Consider the following 20,651-nt stretch of genomic DNA (forward strand, 5'->3'; position numbering starts at 1 on the left):
AGAGCAAGTTTCAGGACAGGCTCCAAAGCTACTGAAAAACCTGTCTCGAAAAACCAGAAAAAAAAACAAACCAAAAACCAATTAAGACCAAACAGCACACTAAAAATACACCAGAGTAGACTAAGAGGTTAAGGGTAATTATGACTTTTATAATTAGCTCACTGGGAGACAGAAGTCCCCTTAGACTATGTCTGTTGCTTGAGTTTTGTACATTTACTTAATGACATCCAATCCCATTTACTGAGGTTGTTCTGGGCATAATAAACATATCTGAGAAATGGTTTTTGTTCTCTCAGGACCAACGTTTCTGGAAGGAGGCTACTAATATTTAAAAGAGTATTTCAGAAGATAATGGAGTATGTGGGAGTATGTGTACATGTGTGTCATAATAAAACCCATTACTATGCATAATTTATATACAAAACATTAAAAAATAACATTTATCCATAATTTGGATATGAATTAAAGGAAAAAAATCCCTATGGTAGGGTTCCTTTTGCATTAGTCCTTATTCGGCTCTGAGACAGGGTCTTGCTATACAGTCTGGCCCTGAGCCGGCAATCCCCATGCCTGTGTCCTGTGGGTAGTTGAATCACAGGTACGTGCTACCACACTGAACTTGTATAAGCTTTTTTGTTTATTTTAGAGCAGGGCTTCAAGGAATTCAGACTGCCTTTAACAAAGCTATATAGCCAAGAAGAACCATGCCGTGAAAGGAGGCAGTCACCTTATATTCTTATCCGTCATTGCCGTCTAGCTAGATTTCCACCCAAGCGCTCATCTTCCTACCTAACTGTCTTACCCTTTCACCCAAGAACTACTCATACTTGTTCGTTTTCTCTTGGGATTCTATTTCCCCCTTCGGACAGGTACTCAGTGTGGCCCACTCTGGCCTTGAATTTTGTGGCATTTCTCTCTAGCCTCAGCCTCCCAAGAACTGGCACTCAGTCCAGGCCTGATATTGGTTCTGGTGATTTTTGGTGGCTGGTGGTAAAGACCATTGCAATCATTTTACCCGGACCTGGCGTTCAGATGGAAACCTTTCAGCTTCTGCTTCTACCTCATGGGAGGTCTGTTCCTAGCTCTTCTCCTGGATGTTCTCTGCTCATCCTGATCACTGCCACAGGCAAACCAATCATCCTTTCCACACCCAGGCAGATTCCCAGTGCCTGCGTCTTTCAGCTTCTCTGTTCATCTTTCCCCACACAGCTGGTCGTCTTCTCAACCAGATACCACATAAACGCTTAAATGCCAGGCCTCTTTTAAAGGACCATGTCTGACTTCTATTTGAAAACTATACAAAAATTTAAAATTTTACACAATTAAAGGCTAAGGCCTCATTTTCATATTCAAAACAACTGCTCAAAAAGTACTCAATTTTAACCTTTAAAATCTAAAAAACAAACAAAAAATTGGATGGCCACTCTGGCCTGAAGTCAGCAGAAGAATGTCATGCTGCCCAGAGGCCGCAAAGAATTTGAGTGTTTGTGGTCCCTTTCAGTCTGTTCTTCCAAAGTGGTGGCGCACGCCTTTAATCCCAGCACTCCGGAGGCAGAGGCAGGAGGCTCTCTGTGAGTTTGAGGCCAGCCTGGTCTACAGAGTGAGTTCCAGGACAGCCAAGGTTACACAGACAAATGCTCACTTTCCCACAGACCCTGGGTCACTAGCATCAGCCTTCGAAGAAACCCAAACAGAACCTCAAGTTCTTAATTCAGAGCCATTGGGTACAGGACCCACTCAAACCAACGTTAGCTGTCTTGAGCATCTCACAGAAACATCTAAGCTGAGGGAAGAGAACCTTTCTGAGAACAGTCAGCGGAAGAAATCGGGGACAGGAGCATTGGAAAGGGTAGACAGAGTCTAGAAGAATCCAAATGCTCAAAGCTCAGGCCATTTACTGGCTTCCCTTACAGTTTTGGACATCAGCTCAAATTTCAAGAGAGCCCACAAAGGGCATACATATTTCCCACATTTTATCTTCTTGCCTTTTCTTCCAATCACACGATCGACCATTTACACATTACTGAATAAGAAAGACTACAATCACATTATAAACAATTTGAAAAGCAAAGGGGAAAGTGAGTGAATTTTGCTCAATTTCCTATTGCTTAGAGCCTTTTCATATGCAATTAAAATATTATTATAAACTACATGTTACATAGTTTATGCTATACTTTTAAATTAGGGGCTTTTATTTTTGTTTTTCCCTTGAGACAGTTTTTCCGTAGCCCTGGCTATCTTTGAACTCTCACTTTAGACCAGGCTGGCCTCAAACTCACAGAGATCCTCCTGCCTCTGCCTCCCAAATGCTGGGATTAAAGGTGTGCACTACCGCCACCTGGCTAAAATTAGCATTTTGAGTTTAAAGATGATTTATTTTTGAGGCCTTGAACTCACTATGCTGCTGAGGATAGGCTGACCCTCCCGCCTCCAGGTGCTAAGAGCACATGCATGTATCCATTTGTCCACTACCTTCATTTTTGTTCTTTTATTAGAGAATAATTTGGTTTGCTTATTAATATTAATGCATGGTCCAGGTGAAAAGTTTGGAAAGTAGAGAAAAACCACAATAACAGGAAAAGTTTTAGAAACCCCAATGTTACCGTATTTCCCATCACTTAGTAAAGCTAAGATTAAATACTTCAGTGAGTTTTCTTTTGTTGTTGATCCCCTGGAACTGGAGTTATAGCTGTTGTAAGTCACCAGAGGTGAGTACTGGGGACTACACTCTTCTGCGAGAGCAGCAAGTGCTCCTAACTTCCGAACTAGTTTTCCAACCGAAGATGAGTAACTCTAGTAGTCCATTAAATGGAATTCTCATTATTATTTAACCATTTATTTCCAGCTGGCTTTTGAAACAGTTTCCAATTTTTTCATATAATGTCATATAAAACATCTTTCTACTTTCAGCTTTTCCTATTTCCTATTTCTTTAGGAGAATTCTTAGAAGAAAATGCCCAGAAGCAAAGGTAGGAACATTTGTATGGCTTTTGACACTGTTTTTTTACTGCCATCACGAACTTAAGAATCAAAAATCACACCCATCCCCACCCCTACACACCCACGCACATCCACGCAGAGTCTCTTTGTGTATCCCTAGCCGTCCTGATGCAGTCTAGGCTCATTGTTTCACTTGCATTTCATTATAGTAATAAGGCTAAAAGCTTTCATCCTGACCTATTTTCATCCTCAGATCATCAGTGGATCTTCTTAGATTATCTTTCTGGGGTTATATTTGCTGTACTCTTTAATAAAAGGGTTCCCATGCTACCCACCTACGGTGGATGTTTTCCTAGACTACCACTGTGTCTCCCTCACTCCCTGCCACCTACCAGGGCTAAGGACTGGTCATTGGATCCTCTGGAAATGGAGTTACAGACAGTTGTGAGCTGCCATATGGGTGCTCACATCTCTCCAGCCCAAATCAGTATTTTTGGTTGGTGTATCTTTCGGTTGTGCAGAAGATCAAACCTAGAACCTCATGCACGCTAAGGAAGTGCTCTACACCTCTGGTTCTGGAACCTGTATACATTACAATTATCTTCTTAGGCTAAAGTTACACCGTTAGACTGGAGTCATCTTTGAAACCCATTATCTCGAAAGTTTTGAGTCTGTCTGAAACTCAAGTCACAAAGCAAGACCTGATTTGGCATATACTTACAATCTCAGCACTTAGGAAGGAGACACAGAAGAATCAAGGAGTTCAAGACTAAGAATGGACTTTTCCCTGGGTTTTGCCATGTGGTTCCCAGGGTCATTAAAAATGTCTCCATCAGCTATGCCACCTGCCCCTTAATCTCAATGCAATCAAAACAAAATTCTTCCCCCTGAACAGACATTTTATTCATTACTACTCTGTTCAGCAGTCAAGACTGGAAACCTTGACACTGTCTGATGAATTTTCTTTTTTTCTGTTTCTCCTTTTTTGAGACAGGGTCTCTACCTAGCCCAGGCTGTCCTGGAACTCACTACGTAGACGGGGTCTCTACACAGCCCAGGCTGTCCTGGAACTCACTACGTAGACGGGGTCTCTACACAGCCCAGGCTGTCCTGGAACTCACTACGTAGACGGGGTCTCTACACAGCCCAGGCTGTCCTGGAACTCACTACGTAGACGGGGTCTCTACACAGCCCAGGCTGTCCTGGAACTCACTACGTAGACGGGGTCTCTACACAGCCCAGGCTGTCCTGGAACTCACTACGTAGACCAAGTTAGCTATAAACTCCCACAGATCTACTTGCCTCTGTCTTGTTTATTTTTTTTTGTTTTTTTCCAAGAGAGGGTTTCTCTATATAGCCCTGGTTGTCCTGGAACTCTTACCTCTGCCTCTTGAGCCCTGAGATGAAAGTGTTCACAACTATATACAGATAATTATAATTAATTAATTAGTTAATTCAGTCAGTCAGTCCGTCCGTCCTTCCTTTCTTCTTAAGACAGTGTTGCTGTGCTATGTGGCTCAGGCTGGACTTAAACTTCTGACCTTCTTACTATGTCTTCACAGTGTAAAGTTTACAAGAATGCAGCGCAATGCCCAGCCAGTGGACTCTTCTAAAATCACCCATAACAGTGTGAGGCTTTTCAGGGCCACTTCTAACAGCAGGTGCTCCCTGTGTCATGAGTGTAGCCAGACTATGACTTTAGGTAGCCTCTATTCTGAGTAGTTGGAATCTGTGTCAACCTACTTGTCAATACTTTTGAATATTTTCCCTTGATACTTCTGACCATCTTTTCTTCTAAATCTTCTATCTCCAGATTATAACTTTTTTTTTTTTTTTAAATTTTCGAGACAGGGTTTCTCTGTAGCTTTTGGTTTCTGTCCTGGAACTAGCTCTTGTAGACCAGGCTGGCCTTGAAGAGATTATAACTTTTGAAAATTTTATTTTTTATTTTTTGGTTTTTCTTTTTCTTTTTCTTTTTTTTTTGGTTTTTCGACACAGGGTTTCTCTGTGGCTTTGGAGCCTGTCCTGGAAGTATCTCTAGTAGACCAGGCTGACCTTGAACTCACAGAGATCTGCCTGCCTCTGCCTGCCACCCGAGTGCTGGGATTAAAGGCGTGCGCCACCACCTCCCGGCTCTATAACATATCTTGACACCTCTGCACACAGCTCTTTCCTTCTTCCACTTCACCCATGTACACTCAGACATATCTATTTTCCTTGATATAAGGATTGAACCCAGGGCCTCATGAATATTAGCGATACCCCTAGCCCTTCAAATCTCTCTTACCTCCTATTCAGGCACACAGTATTTTCCATAGTCTAACACACAAACTTTCAATTCTATTGCTCAATTGGATTAATGTGGCTGTTTTGGTTCCTGCAGTGCCGAGGAACGAAAGCCAGGACCTTTGCTGTTCTCTACCACTAAGCTATAAAGTCCCAACCCTACAGTGCTAGTCCTAATTTTGACTGATTTTTCTTCCTTATCATTCCCCTTTTCTATTAAAACAAAAACAAGTGAGGTCAGGTTTTTCTATGTTATTTGAATCTGGCCTTACTCTCACCATAATTATACCTCAGCCTCCCAGGTACTAGCATAACAGTACTCCCACCATATCCACCATACATCTTGTGTTCTGGCTGAACAGAAACATTAATATGTATGACAACTCATACAAATGCACTTTTTTCAGGTTATAGAAGTAACCCTGTCTCATTTAAAAATGAGAAGAAAATGAAGGCTGTTCTCCTCTTTTGCCCTCACCTCCAACACCATACCTTAAACAACCACTGAACAGTCTCATCTTCCTCTGCTCCCTAAGCTTGTGCCCAGAGCCTTTGGCCTGGGTCACTTTTCTGAGAGCCTTTTTCCCTGTTTGGTTTCCTCATCTTGAGCATGCCTAGAACCAGGTGCCCACTCCTAAACCCCAGCTCCACACGAGCAGGTGTGAGTGGCACCTAAGCTCCCTTCCTAGTGGCAGAAAGACACAAAAGCGAACATGCAGAAAAGAAGGGAACAGGAAGGGAGCAAGGAGGGGAATAGAGACCACGAACATAAATGCGGGCACACGCTCCTGGGAAAAGGCCCAGCTTGTGTTTTTGTTAGAGAGTATGGCTTAGGTAACGTCTTGCTTTGAAACGTGTCAGGTGGTGGGTGCCCCGTATCCCAGCCCCAGGACACTTGCTGCTTCCCATGTGCCTGTGTACCCTGAATCCTCTGAGTGCCTGCATCTCAGCTTAGCTCAGCCAAGTTATTACTCCAGGCCCTCTTATTCCCTGACTCACATCCCTTTTACTGATGGGAATGAGCTGTGACACACCACTGCCCCCTCACTTACAGAAGCCCGAGACTCTCAGTCAGTGGCACCTCACCTGGGATATAAAAGTGGTTCACAGAAAAACAGCTTCAAGTTCCCAGTATGGGTACCCTGCCTGAGTTACCATGGCACACTAGTTGGCTTTGATTAAAAGATTATGCAAAAAGGGACAAGATTACCCAAACGACCCAAACAAATCAGAAACCCAGAGAGTCCAGCCCTGGAGATGAGGCGGGTACGGAGAAGCCAGGTTTTAGGAGACTGGATCTGGACCATTCTCCCTGTATCTTTCCTATCTACTATCAGGAGGCCCATATCCCTTCTTCCCTCTCAGGCCAGTAGAACCTGTAGTTCTGAGCACAAAGGCTTAAAACAAAACAGCAAGGACAAGGTTCCTAGGGAAAAGGAAAACAAGATGCCTAGAGTCCCTCAGCAACTGCTGGGAGGGAAGTCCGTTTCTGGTCAGAGGACTGGAGAAATACCTACCTTGACGCCGCCATCTGACTTCTTGTTCAATAGGCTTTTGGCAGCTGTGAAAACAAAGAGGCAAGTCATGTCTCGGCATCACATCCTCTCCTCAACCTGGCAGCCAGATCTGCGAGAAACTGCTGCGCTAACAAGGGGCCAGGAGCCGCCACAGCTCCTGAGAAGAGGCCGGTGTAGTATCTCCTCTGCAGGAAGGGCATCGCGAGGGTTTCAGAGCCACGGCACTCTAGAACCTTCTTTGCCATGGATGAGGGCTCAGTAGAAGCAGACACCCTGTGCTTAGGAAGAGAAACCACATTCGGTACTAGCGCTTCCCGGGGCACTGGGAGCACTGTCCTCGACAGCTTCTGTCCAGGCCCGGAAACAGTGCCGACGTGAAATGGTTGAGGGCTCCATTGCTAGACACCACGGAAGTCCTCTAGACTGAAGGATGCAAGACATCTCCGGAGTTTTCTCAAGAAAATAGTGTCACGTTCACGAAGGCGACCAGACGTGAGGACAGACAGTCACAGACACATAAACCAGGACCACCTACAGGAGGGTTTTGCCTAGGGGCTGAAGCCTTCACTGGGCAGGACTGGGTTCTAGCCGTCACCCTTTCCCATTCTCTGGATCCATGAGCAGGGGGACTGGCTAGAGTTACAAAGCTGCCAAACAGATTCCAGCCAGCCATGGGGTTTGACCTACACTAGGCAGATGGTGACACCAGAAGGCCACAAAGGGTACAGGAAGGCAGCAAAGGGTGGGAGAGTTCTGGGAGGCACAGGGATAATCAGCCCAACTCTCTGGTCCACCTGGACTGCCCTATATTTCTATTTTGGTTTTAAGCACTTGCTCGCTGTGTTTTGTGACCAGCGCACGTGGGCTATTTAACCACCTTGAGCCTCAAATTCTTTATTATAAAATGGGATGTAACAGCCCCTAGGTCACAGGACGGTAGTGGGGATACAATGGAACCACGCCTAAAAATAACTTAACAGTGTCTGGCATGTGAGAACCATTCACCATGACCATTGCTGTGACTACTGCCACTGTCCTCTAGCCTTTAGGTGGCCATTCCTAGCTAAGCTAGTACTTTCTCCAGAGAGAGAAGGAACATAGCTTCAACACAACATTTTGGTTCTCCAAAAAAAAAAAAAAAAAGGCCTTTATCCTTAACTCCAGTCACGCTGTATTTGGGCAAGTAAATTTTTAATGTTTATAGAGTGAGCCTGACTACCAACTGTCACACACTGGTTCTCAACTCAAGGTGCTCACTAGACTCACTTGGAAAACTTTACAAAACACTTAGACTTATCCCGTCCACAGGATTCTGTTTTGTCTGGTGTGGAAGCAGGATTTTGTTTTATGAGCTCCCAGGTGGCTGGCTGAGAACCTACAACAGACACATTCCTAAGTATCTCTGTTACCTGTCATTACCATTACAGAGATGAGGAAACTGGGGGTGGGAGAGTTGACATGATTTGCTCAGCGTGTGACAAGGCTAAGAGTCAAGCCAAGGGATGGCTCACCCTGAGGAATCTGTACTCCACAACCTTTGAGACTAGGCTTCACAATTTTGAGGCTTTCTCTGAGGGGTCTTAAATTGCACTGCAAGAGTCTAGTCTTAGCGTGAGACAGCTCCAGGCCATGCCCAGGGTTGTTTGCAGGTCAAGCCCTTTGGCCATCTGGAGGAGAGGCTCCTACTACCCAACTCCAAGTCCCCAGGCTATTGCCTCCTGAGAGTTGGCAAGCGCCCAGCATGCACGGCTGGTTAGGGGCCTTCATAACATCAATGTGCTTGCAGATGCCAAGTTAGGTGGTCCGTATGGCATGCCCATCTCAGCCCACAAGCATGGGACTCGCCTCCCTGGTGAGTGGGCCTGGCATGCTGGCCCTACTGTTGGGGTGGCAGGGAGCCAAGGCAGGCGGTCAGGGAGGACTCATGCCACGTACCTTGCCCGGCCAGGCCGGCGGCGCTCGCGGCAGGCGAGGCGGGGGCGGAGCTCTGCCTGCCAACTGAGGGGATACAGTCTCTCAGTGCACAGAGCTGCCGCAAAGCCACGGGGGGCCAGTCAGCAGCGAGAGCATGCCCCAGCGTGAGGCGTAGAAACCGCTGGCCGCCCACGCACAGCGAGGCCCGGGTGGCATGGCCAAGCCAGCCGAGCTGGGAGAGAGGAGGCACCAGGGGGCAGACTGAGGAGGCAGGAGCAGCTAGCTCTACAGCGGTCTGGGGGCCTGTGAGGCTTGGACAGGCTGAATACCATGCCTCTACTTCACAGCAATGGCTTCATTGCTTGTCCCGTGACCTCTTCAATAAGAGCCCAGGGGTAAAAGCCTGACCTGGTGGGAGGCAAGTACCTTTTCTGAGGAAACCAAGAGTGGTTACTGGAGTGCTGGAGCACAGAGCATGTCCGTTACCACATCCCAAATAACAGGGAGGGTCTGGGGCACGGGAAGGCTCTCACAGGGCCCTGGGGCAGCTACCTCTATGGAGAAGCCCCAGCTCCTCCTCCCTATAAGGAGTCAGTGGAGAGAGGAGGTTTTCTCAGTCTGCATTTCACTGTGCACTGAGGATGAAGACATCCAAGAAAGGAGCCCCAGAAACAAAGGCTGCCAAAGCTAGATGTCAGCATCTGGCTAACTACTACTGTACCCCGTGGATCAACTGGGGAAATAGTCTAGCCTGTGCCTAAAGAAACAGAAGTCTATTTCTGTAGACGTCTCTGTGGCTCTGTCCTCACCTGCCCCAAATGAAGGGCAGAAGAAGCCAACATAGGATGTTTGCAGGGCTGTTTCGTTTTGTTGCCCCTTCTGACCTAGGATAAAGTGAGCTCATAGACCAGAAGGCTCTTGAAGGAGGAGTTAACGCTCTTTCCTAACTGAGCCTGACTCTCTGAAACCAGGCCACTAATTTCCTGAAACAGAGAGGGAGGCTGACATGCAGCTCAAGACCGTAGGCCAGGGACTTGCTTCTGACTTGCCTGGCTCTACAGGCAGCAGCAGCAGCAGCAGCCTGTCTTCACCTTCCTTTGACTCAGAGAGAAAAATATCACTACTCTATGGGTGGCACAGAAATGCCCGAGTGTCCTCTAAGAAGGCTTTTAAATCAAGCAAATAAAGCTGAAAGTACTTGGAGGAGAAGGAGCACTGTGGGGGCTACAACTCTATCTTTGCTCCTCTTCCTTCCCTGGAGGGACCATGACCTTCTAGTGTGTATTCAACATAGGAATAAACCTCTAAACCAGGGTCATCCAGACAGCCTGGAACCCTGTGGTCCAAGAGCAAGAGTTTATAGAGCCCTAGCCCTTCTCCCTGAAGCCTCTTCCAAGCCAAAGCTCTCCAGTGACCCATAACCAGGTTCAGCAGGACCTGAACTCAAAGATGGAAGCCCTGCCCAGAATGGCCACCTACTGTAAGTGGTGAGTGGCTGGCACTCCCTCACAAGCCCCTCTTCATGGCGGTGCAGGAGATAAGCAAGGGAAGGAGTCTTGTTAGAAGGATGAGAAAGGGGGTCTTGAACCAAAACAGCGAGGCTTGGGGTTAGAGGAAGGGAAGACCAAGGGCAAAAGCAAGCTGGGGAGAGACCTCTCTGTTTTCAGTTAAGTCTTGACATTAATCTTTTCCTCACAGAAAAGCCACTGTGCTCCCAACTGAGGGCAAACAATGAAGGTCAGGGTGAGAACGGGGTAGAGGGGACTGGAATGTCTTGCATCTTAAAAAGAAATGTCAAGTGTGGTTTACAAATTACTGACCCCAACTCTCCCAATTCCTTATGCAAATTAAGTGAGTTCCTTCGCCTCCCCACCACAGGTCTCTATTTCTTCACTTTTATAGCTAGTGTCACAGAGGGTACTGTAAGCCTCGGTCGATGAGAAACGCTTAAACATCTGGACAGTTTCTATCAGGCACCTCTTCTCAGGCACAAGGAAGGGAGAGATGACTTCAAGCAGATGCAACTGAGAAGACACAATGTATCTCATCTTTCTTTTTCCTTCAGTGAGTTCTCCAATACCCTAGACTGGCTAAAATCTCAAAGTACTTAAGTCTTCGGAGAACTAAGAACACCTGGGGATAAGGCGCCTGGGAAGCTCGGCAGGCTACTTTTGGGTAGTCTGAAGAAACAGGATTCATAAATTGGAGCCTCAGAAAAAGCCCTTCCCTCCACATCTGAAGAAGCTGGGTAAAAGAATTCAGCAGCGGCCGCCCTCAGAACAGGACCCTGCTCATCCTGCTCAAGGTGCCACCTGAGACACCTGTGCTGCTGGGCTGGCCAAACGCCATTCTTGTCCCACTCACCTCGGCAGGATTAAAGTGCACAGCTGGGAACACATACCTGAAAAGTTTCTGGAGACGAGCATGGTGGTAAGGATGGCACCCTGGAGAAAGAAGAGAACCCTCTAAGTCCAAAGGAGCTTTAGAAGCAGGTAGCCTGGCCCCAGGCAAAGGCAACTCTGGGCCAGAGCCGAAGAACGCGAGTTTTCAGGTGCCCCAGCACGAACGAGCTTCACTTTGGAGCCAGGCATGAGCTACACTCTGGAAAGTTCCACTCTCAAGAGACAGTGATCCAGAAGCAAGGCTCGCTCACCTTCAGTTTTCTCCGGGCATTAAATTTGCGCAAGCACTCCACCGTCTCTTGGCGATGCATCATGGATGCCACTGTCGATCGTTGCTGGAAGTCAAACAGACAGGTCTGTGAGGTCCCCATCATAGATTTTCTGTCCCTCATCTCAGTCCTGTCACCTTAGCACCGACGGAGCTGCCAGGACACCGTCACCACACACTGTGCTACACAGTGCTCATTAAATGAGTTCACAGATGAGAACAGGCCTTTAGAACCGAAGTGCTACCAACAACTCGAGGTCATGTCAAGGGCAATCCAAACAAGAGGCAACTGAGTATCAGTGTGATGGGATCCTGGTCTCTTCACTGGGTACCTGCTGTGGTCCAGACTCTGCACAGTGGGAGACAGGCTCCTGCTCTACAGGGGGCCTGTCAGGAACCCAGCATATCCCACAAAGTCTTCAAAGAAACTGTTCTGAAAAGCTAGGGATTATCTTGAAGCAGAAACCATCCTTGTTTTTCTGAGACAGGGTCTTGCTGTCATAGCCCCAGATTGGCCTTGCCTCTTAAGCGCTGGCATTATAGGTGAGCGCCACCATGACCACTTTTTTCTTCATCATTTTAGAAGGGTTTTTTTTTTTCTTCAATGTATTTGCTGTTAATGTCCTTGCCTCCTTAAACTGAGTCTGCCAGACACAGTGTATTTCCTTGATGACTCAGGGTCATATACTGTGTAACACTGTAACTACAGCATTGTAAGTGGTGGGTTTCTCTGATCCTTGAGTGCCTGTTGAGATGGTCATCACTCTCTTTACTATTGCTGTCTCAGCCAGCCCAGCTGAAAACCCTGCTAGTGCCCATGACCTAGAGTGTCCACCACCCCACCATCATTGCCTTCACACCAACCTGCTGCCTTTCCTGGATCCCAAAGCAATTCTCTTCACCTTCTCTACCTTTTCCTCATTTTTGTGCACGTGCGCGCGCACGTGTGTGTGTGTGTGTGTGTGCGTGTGTGTGTGTGTGTGTGAAGTTCTCCACAGAAAAATAAAAAGACTACTGTGTATGCCCTGTTTCTGCACCAGTCACCATTGCAACCCAACCCAAGTCTCAGATGTGTCCTTCTGACCCGGGCACAAGAATCCCTCTCCCCATTTGCTCTCCAAACCTGTCCTTCTTCAATCAGTATGATCGACTCTTTTCTGTAACCTTTATATTATATTCAAGTTCCCATTTAAAAAAAAAAATCACTGGAATTAGAGGACATTACATTATGTGAAATGAGCCAGACACACAGACAGGTATTACTTAAGATGTGTTCTCTCTCATATATGGAAGTTAAAATAAAAAAAGTAGGGGGTAGGAGGATGTCTCATCGGTTCACAGCACTGGCTGCTCTTGCAAAGGAGCCAGATTCAGTTCCCAGTGCCCACGTGGTGGCTCACAACCATCTGTCGACTCCAGTTCCAAGAGACCGGACACCTTCTGAGCTCCCATAAGCACTCAGCATGCATATGTGCACATTCATACATGCAGGCAAAACACACACACGCATGTTAATAAACCTTTTTTTTTCCTTTCATGTAAATCTGAGCCAGGTGGTGGTGGTACACACCTTTAATCCCAGAACTCAGGAGGCAGAGGCAAGTGGATATTTGAGTTCAAGGCCAGCCTGGTCTATACAGTCAGTTCCAGGACAATCAGAACTACACAGAGAAACCCTGTCTTGAAAAAACAAAAAAGAAAAATAAAAAAAGTAAATATGAAAGACAAGTAAAAATAGTGATTTCTGGAGAATTAAAGGTGTGTGTGTGGGGTGTGTGTGTGTGAATAGTGTGTGGTACAGATATGTGCTAAATTCTCACAATTAACAATACAATTTATATGCAGATACATATCGACAAAGGAAAACACAAACAAACAAAACTTCCTGACCTATCTTCTTCTGCTAAGGAATACTGGTTATTTGCTCCTTCACTACCTGGCTTCTCAGATGTCTTAGCCTCACTTATCTGGAGACAAACAAGTATCTCCTTATTGTTTCCCACTATCTGCAAAGCTGGGAATACTTTCCCATCTTTCTCAGGGACTCTCAGGTCTGGTTGCTGATGCTCTAAGTCCCACCTGCTTCTTAGTTTCTGGATCTTCTCTGATTATACATAGCCTACATAGAAACAGCAGGTCACGTTTCCAGCTTCTCACTTATCTCTATAGTCCCTTTCTTCTGCCTTCCTCGATGCCAAGAAAGCTCTACCACTAAACCAAACCCCCGGCCATATAGCCATAATTCTTATGGTCCACCAGGTGCCTCAGCTGGTGGCTCTTTAACACTATTCTCACCACCTACAATACTAAGGCATCATCTTTTCTCACAATCTAGCTCTTCTGGGCCCATGAACTGTACAACCATCGCTCACTGGCCAATTAAACCCAGCAATACCCATCAGCTTGCCCTCTCCTTCACTCAAGCCCAGGTACTAAATCCTTTAGATTCTCTTACATTTGATGGCACCACCCACTCCTCCACCTCCACCTCCACCCTCGCTGCCCCTGCTCAGACAGTGGTGACAGCTTTTCGTCTCTGCCTCCAGCCTCTTGCTCATCAGCTCCACGTTCTACACAGCTTCCAAAGTGACGCTAAACGCAAATATCACACTCTCTTTAAAACCTATGCTTTAGCCAGGTGGAGGCGCACACCTTTAATCCCAGCACTTGTGAGGCAGAGGTGGGTGGATCTCTGTGAGTTAAAAGCCAGTCTGGTCTACAGAGAGCTAGTTCCAGGGCTGCCAGGTCTACACAAAGAAACTCTGTCTTGAAAAACAAAAAACAAAAACAAAACAATAACAAAAACCAAAACCAAAAAAAAAAACCTCAACTGTTATGGCAGAAGGCGGTATGTCATGTGATCTTTCATTGCGCCCTACTCTTCTGCATTCCCAGTCACGGTCTCACCGAAAACCAGGCTACTTAGTGTTCCTTACAGGTGACCATTTCCTATGGCCTCTCACTGCCTCCATGCTAACCTTTGTCTGCAGGGTAACGGTGTGTGTGAGTGTGTGAGTGTGTGTGTGTGTCCTTAAGTCATCTGCTAAGAACCAAGGCAGAGATCACCTTCTCCACAAACCTTCTTTGTGTGACCCTAATGCCTACCAAGGGCAGCAGAAACCCTTGAATCTGTTACATTTTCTGTTTATTTGTCTGATGATAAGCATGGTTGCTTGTCTGAATGACTGTTTCCCCAGATCTTTGGGGCAGAGACCATGCCCCATTCGTCTCCAGGAACTGCCTGGTGACAGCACAAAGAGGCATTCAATAAACGTGGGAACTGACAAATAAACAAATACGTCCTTCAAGATGCTCATTATACCAGGACTGCCCCTTTTGTCTGCAAATAGATATTTCAGCTTAACAGAACTGTGTATGAAAACAGTATGTCAATCTACACCGACAGCCTGGGAGGAGTTCCTAGGAACCCAGTTCGAGAGTTTCACAGCGGTTTAAGAAGCACATCTCAACAGTTCAGAAGCCTCCTGTGTTTATTCACTGGGTACCGGTCAGAGTTGAAGCCCAAGTATATCCTAAGCTTGGGACTTCACACTATTATCAACTACCTGCTCTAGTTCAAGAACAGAACCGAATTATAGCCTCACAAGTAAAGATCTATTAGCACTTTTTGCCTCCCAAGTCCCCTGATGACATTTATTGACCTTGGACTCCACTCACCCCCCTTGCCCTGCCCTCCTGAATCCTTGTGCAAGGAGGGGTAAAGGGGAACATGAGGGCTGCTACCTCCAATCTCCAAGTGCTGAGGGCAAGGACACTTACACAGACCCATGGGTGCTTGAGAGCCTGGTCAGCTGTGATACGCTTTGCTGGGTTTATGGTCAGCATCTGGTTGATCAAGTTCTTAGCTTCAGGAGTCACTGTGTCCCATTCTGGTGATGGGAACTAAGAAGCAGGAACAGGGGAAAGGGAGATAGGAAATTTGTGAGGCTTCTACCCCGAAATGTAGGTTGTCTTCATTCCAACTCCTGTAACTGGGATACTCTGTGGTACCCAAGAGTTGGAGAAGTACTAGGAATATCCCAAGATCTGTGTCAACTTATAGACTTGGAAAGTAAGACAGAAAAATAATAGTTAGAATGTCATGGATCAGATCAGTGAAGAAAGGGAACTAACATTTTCTGCTCAGCTTTATCTTTCTACTAAGCAGAAAACAGGCTCTGCTATGTGCCCATGGTACCAACGTGGTGGAAGAAGGCTCTAGAATTCTTCCTGTATCACCTAACACACCATGCGGCTTTTCTGTTCTTTTCAGAAATAGAACAAAGGGGCTTCAATGAGTTCTTTAATTTTATAATTAACAAGAAGGATTCTTTTCTTTTAATCTAGTCTCTGAACATAAGGTGGCAAGAATTGAGTCCTGTATGCCCATCCTTGGGTCCTCAAAGTCCCCTGACACCCTGTTATCAAATGACAGTAACACCACTCCCGTGGACAGACCCTTAGAGGCAGGGAATCTGTCCTGGAGGGAGTGCCTGCTCAGCTCTCAGAACACCCATCCTTACATCGTAGGCTCCAGCTTTGATCTGCTGATATAGCTTGTGCTGATCCTCATCCCAGAAGGGAGGGTAGCCCACCAGGAGGATATACAGGATGACCCCTGCGAGACAGAACACACAGGTCACTGGGGTCAATCATTCACCCCTGAGGAACCAAGAAAGGCCATGCAGGGCTCAGAACCACCCAGAAAGGTAGGGTCAGGCCAGAGTTAATGCTGTGTGACTAGCCCTCCTGATGTGCCACACTCCTCACGGCACCAAGACCTCTTCAGGTGCAAGCTATTCTCCAAGAAGGATTCACCTGGGGAGAGGGCATGATGGGAACAGCCCTCCCAAGGGAGAGCCAGCACCACGATGTCACATACAGCAGACACTCGCGGGGCCCAGAAGGAGTAGTAAAGCCTTTTCTGTCATCGCAGGAAGCCAAGGGCCCGTAACACCAAGATGAGTGCGTGGAATGGGCTTACCGCAGGCCCAGATATCCACAGGTTTTCCATAGGGATCTTTCCTCAAGACCTCGGGGGACAAGTAACCTGGGGTGCCAGCAAAACCTGCAGCAGAAAAACGCAGAGCCACACTGAGCCTACTTTTTCTCTCATTAAATCTACATCTGTGATTTCCCCCAAAGCCCTTCTAATGCCTGCTGATTTTACTGTATACGCGCTCTCTTGGCACTCAAGCTGCAAGTGATGACAGCCTGGGCTTCTCCAAGTACCTGGAATCTAAATCAGAGGGCAAGCACTTGTGCCTACCAGGAACTCAAGCACCTCCCCAGAGGCAACAAGCAGGCACTGCTGACAACAGCCAGGCTCACTATACTGAGTCATGGAGGGATTGGCCAGGAGGGACCGGGTGCCTTCCCATCCTCCTCCACTTTCTGAAAAGGCCAGTACCATTAAAGGCCTGATTTTTAGTTCTGAAAGAGGAAGGCAGATCAGGAAAAGGAGGAAGGGCGGAGGCTGCATTCCCGGAAGACAGGATCACCCTTACCAAACCAAGCCTGTTGCTCTCCCTGCACTTCAATGGCGAGGCCAAAATCAGCCAGCTTGACCGCAGCACCCTTGCATTTACTCGCCAGCAGCAAGTTCTCAGGCTGCAGAAGGAACAAGGAGAACCTTATGAGGCACTCACCACGGAGTCCAGAGGGCGCCTACTCTGGGCTCGCACAGTACCACTACCTAGCTCCAGGTGGCGCCAACGAGTCACAAGCAGGAGGCAAAGGAAGACAGCCTGGTTAATAAGTACCTTCAGGTCCCGGTGGACGATGTCATGCTGGTGGATGTGGTTAACACTCTCCAGAATTTGATGTATACAGTGGCTAAAAAAGGAGAAGAAATATCAGTGCAGAGATAGACTACCTCATCAAAGATCATGAACAACAGGCTAGAACCCTGGGCCTTATATATTATCTAGTTCAGCCTATTTTGTTCTTACTTTATTTTAAATTGAAAAATAACTATCTACTTCTGAAGGACAATATTATATTCTGATACAATGTGCACCACCATATATATCACTTCAAATATTCATTCTTTCTAGTGAACATTTAAAATCCATTTTTATGTCAGGCAGTGGTGGCGCACACCTTTAATCCCAGCACTTGGGAGACGGAGGCAGGCGGATCTCTGAGTTGGAGGCCAGCCTGGTCTACAGACTGAGTTCCAGAACAGCCCACACTACACAGAGAGACCCTATTTGGAAAAACCAAACCAACCAAACACAAATTACTAACTACAGTCACCTGCTGTACAGGTGTACAGGTGAACCCACTCCTCCTACCTGAGCAGCAGCTCTCCTTTCCCACCCAATCCGGCTCCTGTTAACCACCACTCTTTACCTCTGTAGGGCATCTTTTTTAGACTACACAAAGTAGATCTTCCTGTGCCTGGTTTGTCTCACTTAGCACAACGCCCTCCAGATTCACCTATCTCATCATAAATGACAGAGATTCCTGGCCTTTTACAGCTCAATAGAGTACACGATTCTTTTTTAATCCATTCATCTGCTAATGGGCATTTAGGTTGTGTCCATTTCTTGGCCATTGTGGGTGTGCAGACATTTCTTTAACATACCGAGTTTATTCTGTTGGGTATTTACCCAGTAGTGGGATTGCTGGATCAGATGGTAGCTCTATTTTTAGTTTTTCTGAGAAACAGCCATACTGTTTTCCAAAAATGGCTATACAAATTTACAACACCAACAGTGTATGAAGCTTCCTTTTTTCTCTCTTCCTTTTCTCTTCCTGTTTTGAGGGAGGGTCTTCCTGCTATGTAGCATAAGCTGGCTTGCGATCTGCTATGTAACCCAGAGTGGCCTTGAATTCATGGTCCTTCCACCTCAGCCTCATGACTCTGGGAATATGGAAGCCACTGTGAGGGTTCTCTTTTCTCATCACCAACACTTACCTCACAGGAAAGGAAACCAGCCCAGGTAAGGCTACGTGGGTTTTCCAGAGACTAGAACAGGTCTACCATGACTTATTTTGACTGCAAAGATCCAGAACAACTAATTTGTTTTCTTGAGATGGAAAAATGCTAAATATTCCTATGAAAGGTAAGACCATCCAACCCCCTTCCTTCTCTGTCCTAAGTAACTTTTTTCCTAGGGAAGAAGTTTATGCTGCGACTTGGGACAGGTGCATGGTGCATCGTGCATGCCTGCACCTACCTAAGCATTTAGTGAGGAGCTCTTAAGGTGTGTTCTCACACCACCTAAGGCATTAACTGCTCTAAAGTTTCTCATCTAGTAGGGAGACAAGACAATCACGTAGATTCCTTCCAGAAATAATAGCGTTCTGACTATTCTATACAGAAAGACGACCTAGCTCAAAACTACATTCTCCCTGTGGCAGGAGAGGATTCCAGAGCAACAGTGGGGATGAGTGTGCCCTCCCAGGACATCTGGCAATGTCTGGAAATAATCCTGACTGGCACAACTTGGAAAGGGGCTTACCTACTGCTCAGAGATGCCTCTAGGTTCTACTCATGCATAGGAGAGACCTTCATTACAAAAAAAACCCATCTGTGCTAAAGGTCAGTACCACTGAGGCTGAAGAAGGCTGGTATATGCCTAGTCAGCAGCCTCCGCCAGGTGTGCAGGGCTGACCTGCACAGCATCCAGATGTGCTGGCCTGCGTGGCCTGCACTTAGGGTTTGCTTCTCTGAAACCTGGTACTGAGGCTCCGAAGAGAGCTAAAGAGTCAATGGATGCTGTCAGACCCTGACAGTGAAGCTCAGGGCCTCCACGCCATACAGCCTAACAGTGCCAAAGGAACCTTAAGACTAAGCTGCAAAGGCGAGTCTCCACAGAAATGTATAATTAGAACAGAGCCCGGCTAGCAGGGAGAGCCTTCAGGCCAAAAATGGCAAAAGTGCGAAGTGTCCCAGCAGAGCCAGGCCAAGCCCACTGGTACAGTGCCCCCCCCCCCCAGCTCCCTGAGCTATCACTGCCTCCTCCCACCCACAGCCTGGTCCTCCCCTGCTGGCACTGGAATTCATCTCTCCACTTGAGAATTTTTCCTCAGGCTGAGGCATCTGAAGTTGATCAGCAAACATGGCTGTTCAGGGTTGAGAAATTCGTGAGGAAACTGCACTCTCTATAGAGGCAGCCTGAGTTGCCACATAAACCAGATAAGCCATAGGCAGGATAACAAACATCAGGCTGTAAAGGGGAAGAGCTAAAGTGGGCAAGGCAGGTCAAACACTACCTGAAGGCTATGAGGTAGGTGGATCGTGCTGTCTCACACGAAAGAACCACTGGCTTTGATAGAAAGCTGGGGGCTGAGCCATGGGACCCATGGAACTGGTCATGGTAGTGAACAGATAAGGGCTGAAAGCTCCCGAGGAAGCTTTCCAGGTTCATACCCTTCAAGACAAAAATGATGCTTTCTCCACCTCTGATCCCCAGTTCCCTACGTCAAGACCTTGTACAAACAAGAAGAGGCGCAGAGCGCTTGTGAGTACATAATAATGCGCAAAAAAAAAAAAAGTATTTCTGAGGTCACAGGACAAAGGAGACCTGGAAGAGGCTTTGAAAAAAAAGCTACTCTAGGGGTGCTGACATTTTAACTTCTAATACTAAGCACAGAATGCAGCCCTACCGCAACTTTACAGACTCTGTCCAGACAAGAGTCCAAAGACTATCCAAGGAAAACACAATGCTTCCTCTGCCTGCCCCCCCCCCCCCAAAAAAAAGTAGCCAGGACTTATTTCAGTCCTAAAGTCAAAGGGCTCCAGTCAAACCAAGGCTTTTCTCACCTGGCGTCAGCTTCGCTGTAGTACTCTCTGGCCACAATGTCTTCAAACAGCTCCCCTCCGGTAACACTGTAACCGGAAGAAAGAGTCAGAGGAGGCGAGGTCTACTGGCCAACTCTAGCATCCAGCAGGCAATAGAGTCATACAGTAAAACAGTTTTTAGAGCCATCCCGACTCCCTGTGTCTTTTGGGAGCCCAGAACATGCTCAGTCACTTCTCTGTGGGCTAAATGTGGGCTTCCCCCCTCCCTTTCTGACAGTTCCGTTTCCATAACCTAACAGAATCACTAACGCACAGAAAGTGATACAGGGATCTAAGAAGGATATTGTAACTACCACAAGAGTCATAGTTTTACTTAAGATCAATACGAACATTGTCACATAGCAGCACAATGGCAGGCCTAGTGCTAGAGTTGAAGAAGAATGAGATCACAGATACAACCCTGACAATACTGGACAGAACTTTCCAGGAGGTAAAGAGCCACGCTTAGGATGTTCAAGAACAACTCATGAGTCATAAAGGCTACCTCCAACTCCACAGACCGCAAAGAGTCA

General features: G+C 46.8%; 1 protein-coding gene across 17 annotated transcripts in view; it reads right to left on the reverse strand.

Moving 5' to 3' along the window:
- Camk2g (calcium/calmodulin dependent protein kinase II gamma) overlaps positions 1-20,651 on the reverse strand; it is a 57,761-nt gene that overhangs the window by 15,020 nt on the left and 22,090 nt on the right. For 9 of the 17 annotated variants that reach the window (XR_012907908.1, XM_075949052.1, XM_075949048.1 and 6 more), the window contains exons 5-14: positions 20,101-20,166; positions 17,090-17,162; positions 16,835-16,937; positions 16,312-16,395; positions 15,851-15,945; positions 15,108-15,230; positions 11,311-11,394; positions 11,059-11,101; positions 8,679-8,741; positions 6,744-6,787 (exon numbers count right to left, since the gene is read on the reverse strand). Coding sequence is in view for 16 of the 17 variants with exons in the window: in XM_075949052.1 (XP_075805167.1) it covers positions 6,744-6,787; positions 8,679-8,741; positions 11,059-11,101; positions 11,311-11,394; positions 15,108-15,230; positions 15,851-15,945; positions 16,312-16,395; positions 16,835-16,937; positions 17,090-17,162; positions 20,101-20,166 (778 nt within the window). In the remaining variant the exon portion in view is untranslated. The remainder of the gene's footprint in view (positions 1-6,743; positions 6,788-8,678; positions 8,742-11,058; positions 11,102-11,310; positions 11,395-15,107; positions 15,231-15,850; positions 15,946-16,311; positions 16,396-16,834; positions 16,938-17,089; positions 17,163-20,100; positions 20,167-20,651) is intronic. The other 8 variants (XM_075949051.1, XM_075949054.1, XM_075949049.1 and 5 more) reach the window with 1 other exon arrangement.

Source organism: Microtus pennsylvanicus, chromosome 15 (assembly GCF_037038515.1).
Source record: "Microtus pennsylvanicus isolate mMicPen1 chromosome 15, mMicPen1.hap1, whole genome shotgun sequence".
Taxonomy (NCBI): domain Eukaryota; kingdom Metazoa; phylum Chordata; class Mammalia; order Rodentia; family Cricetidae; genus Microtus; species Microtus pennsylvanicus.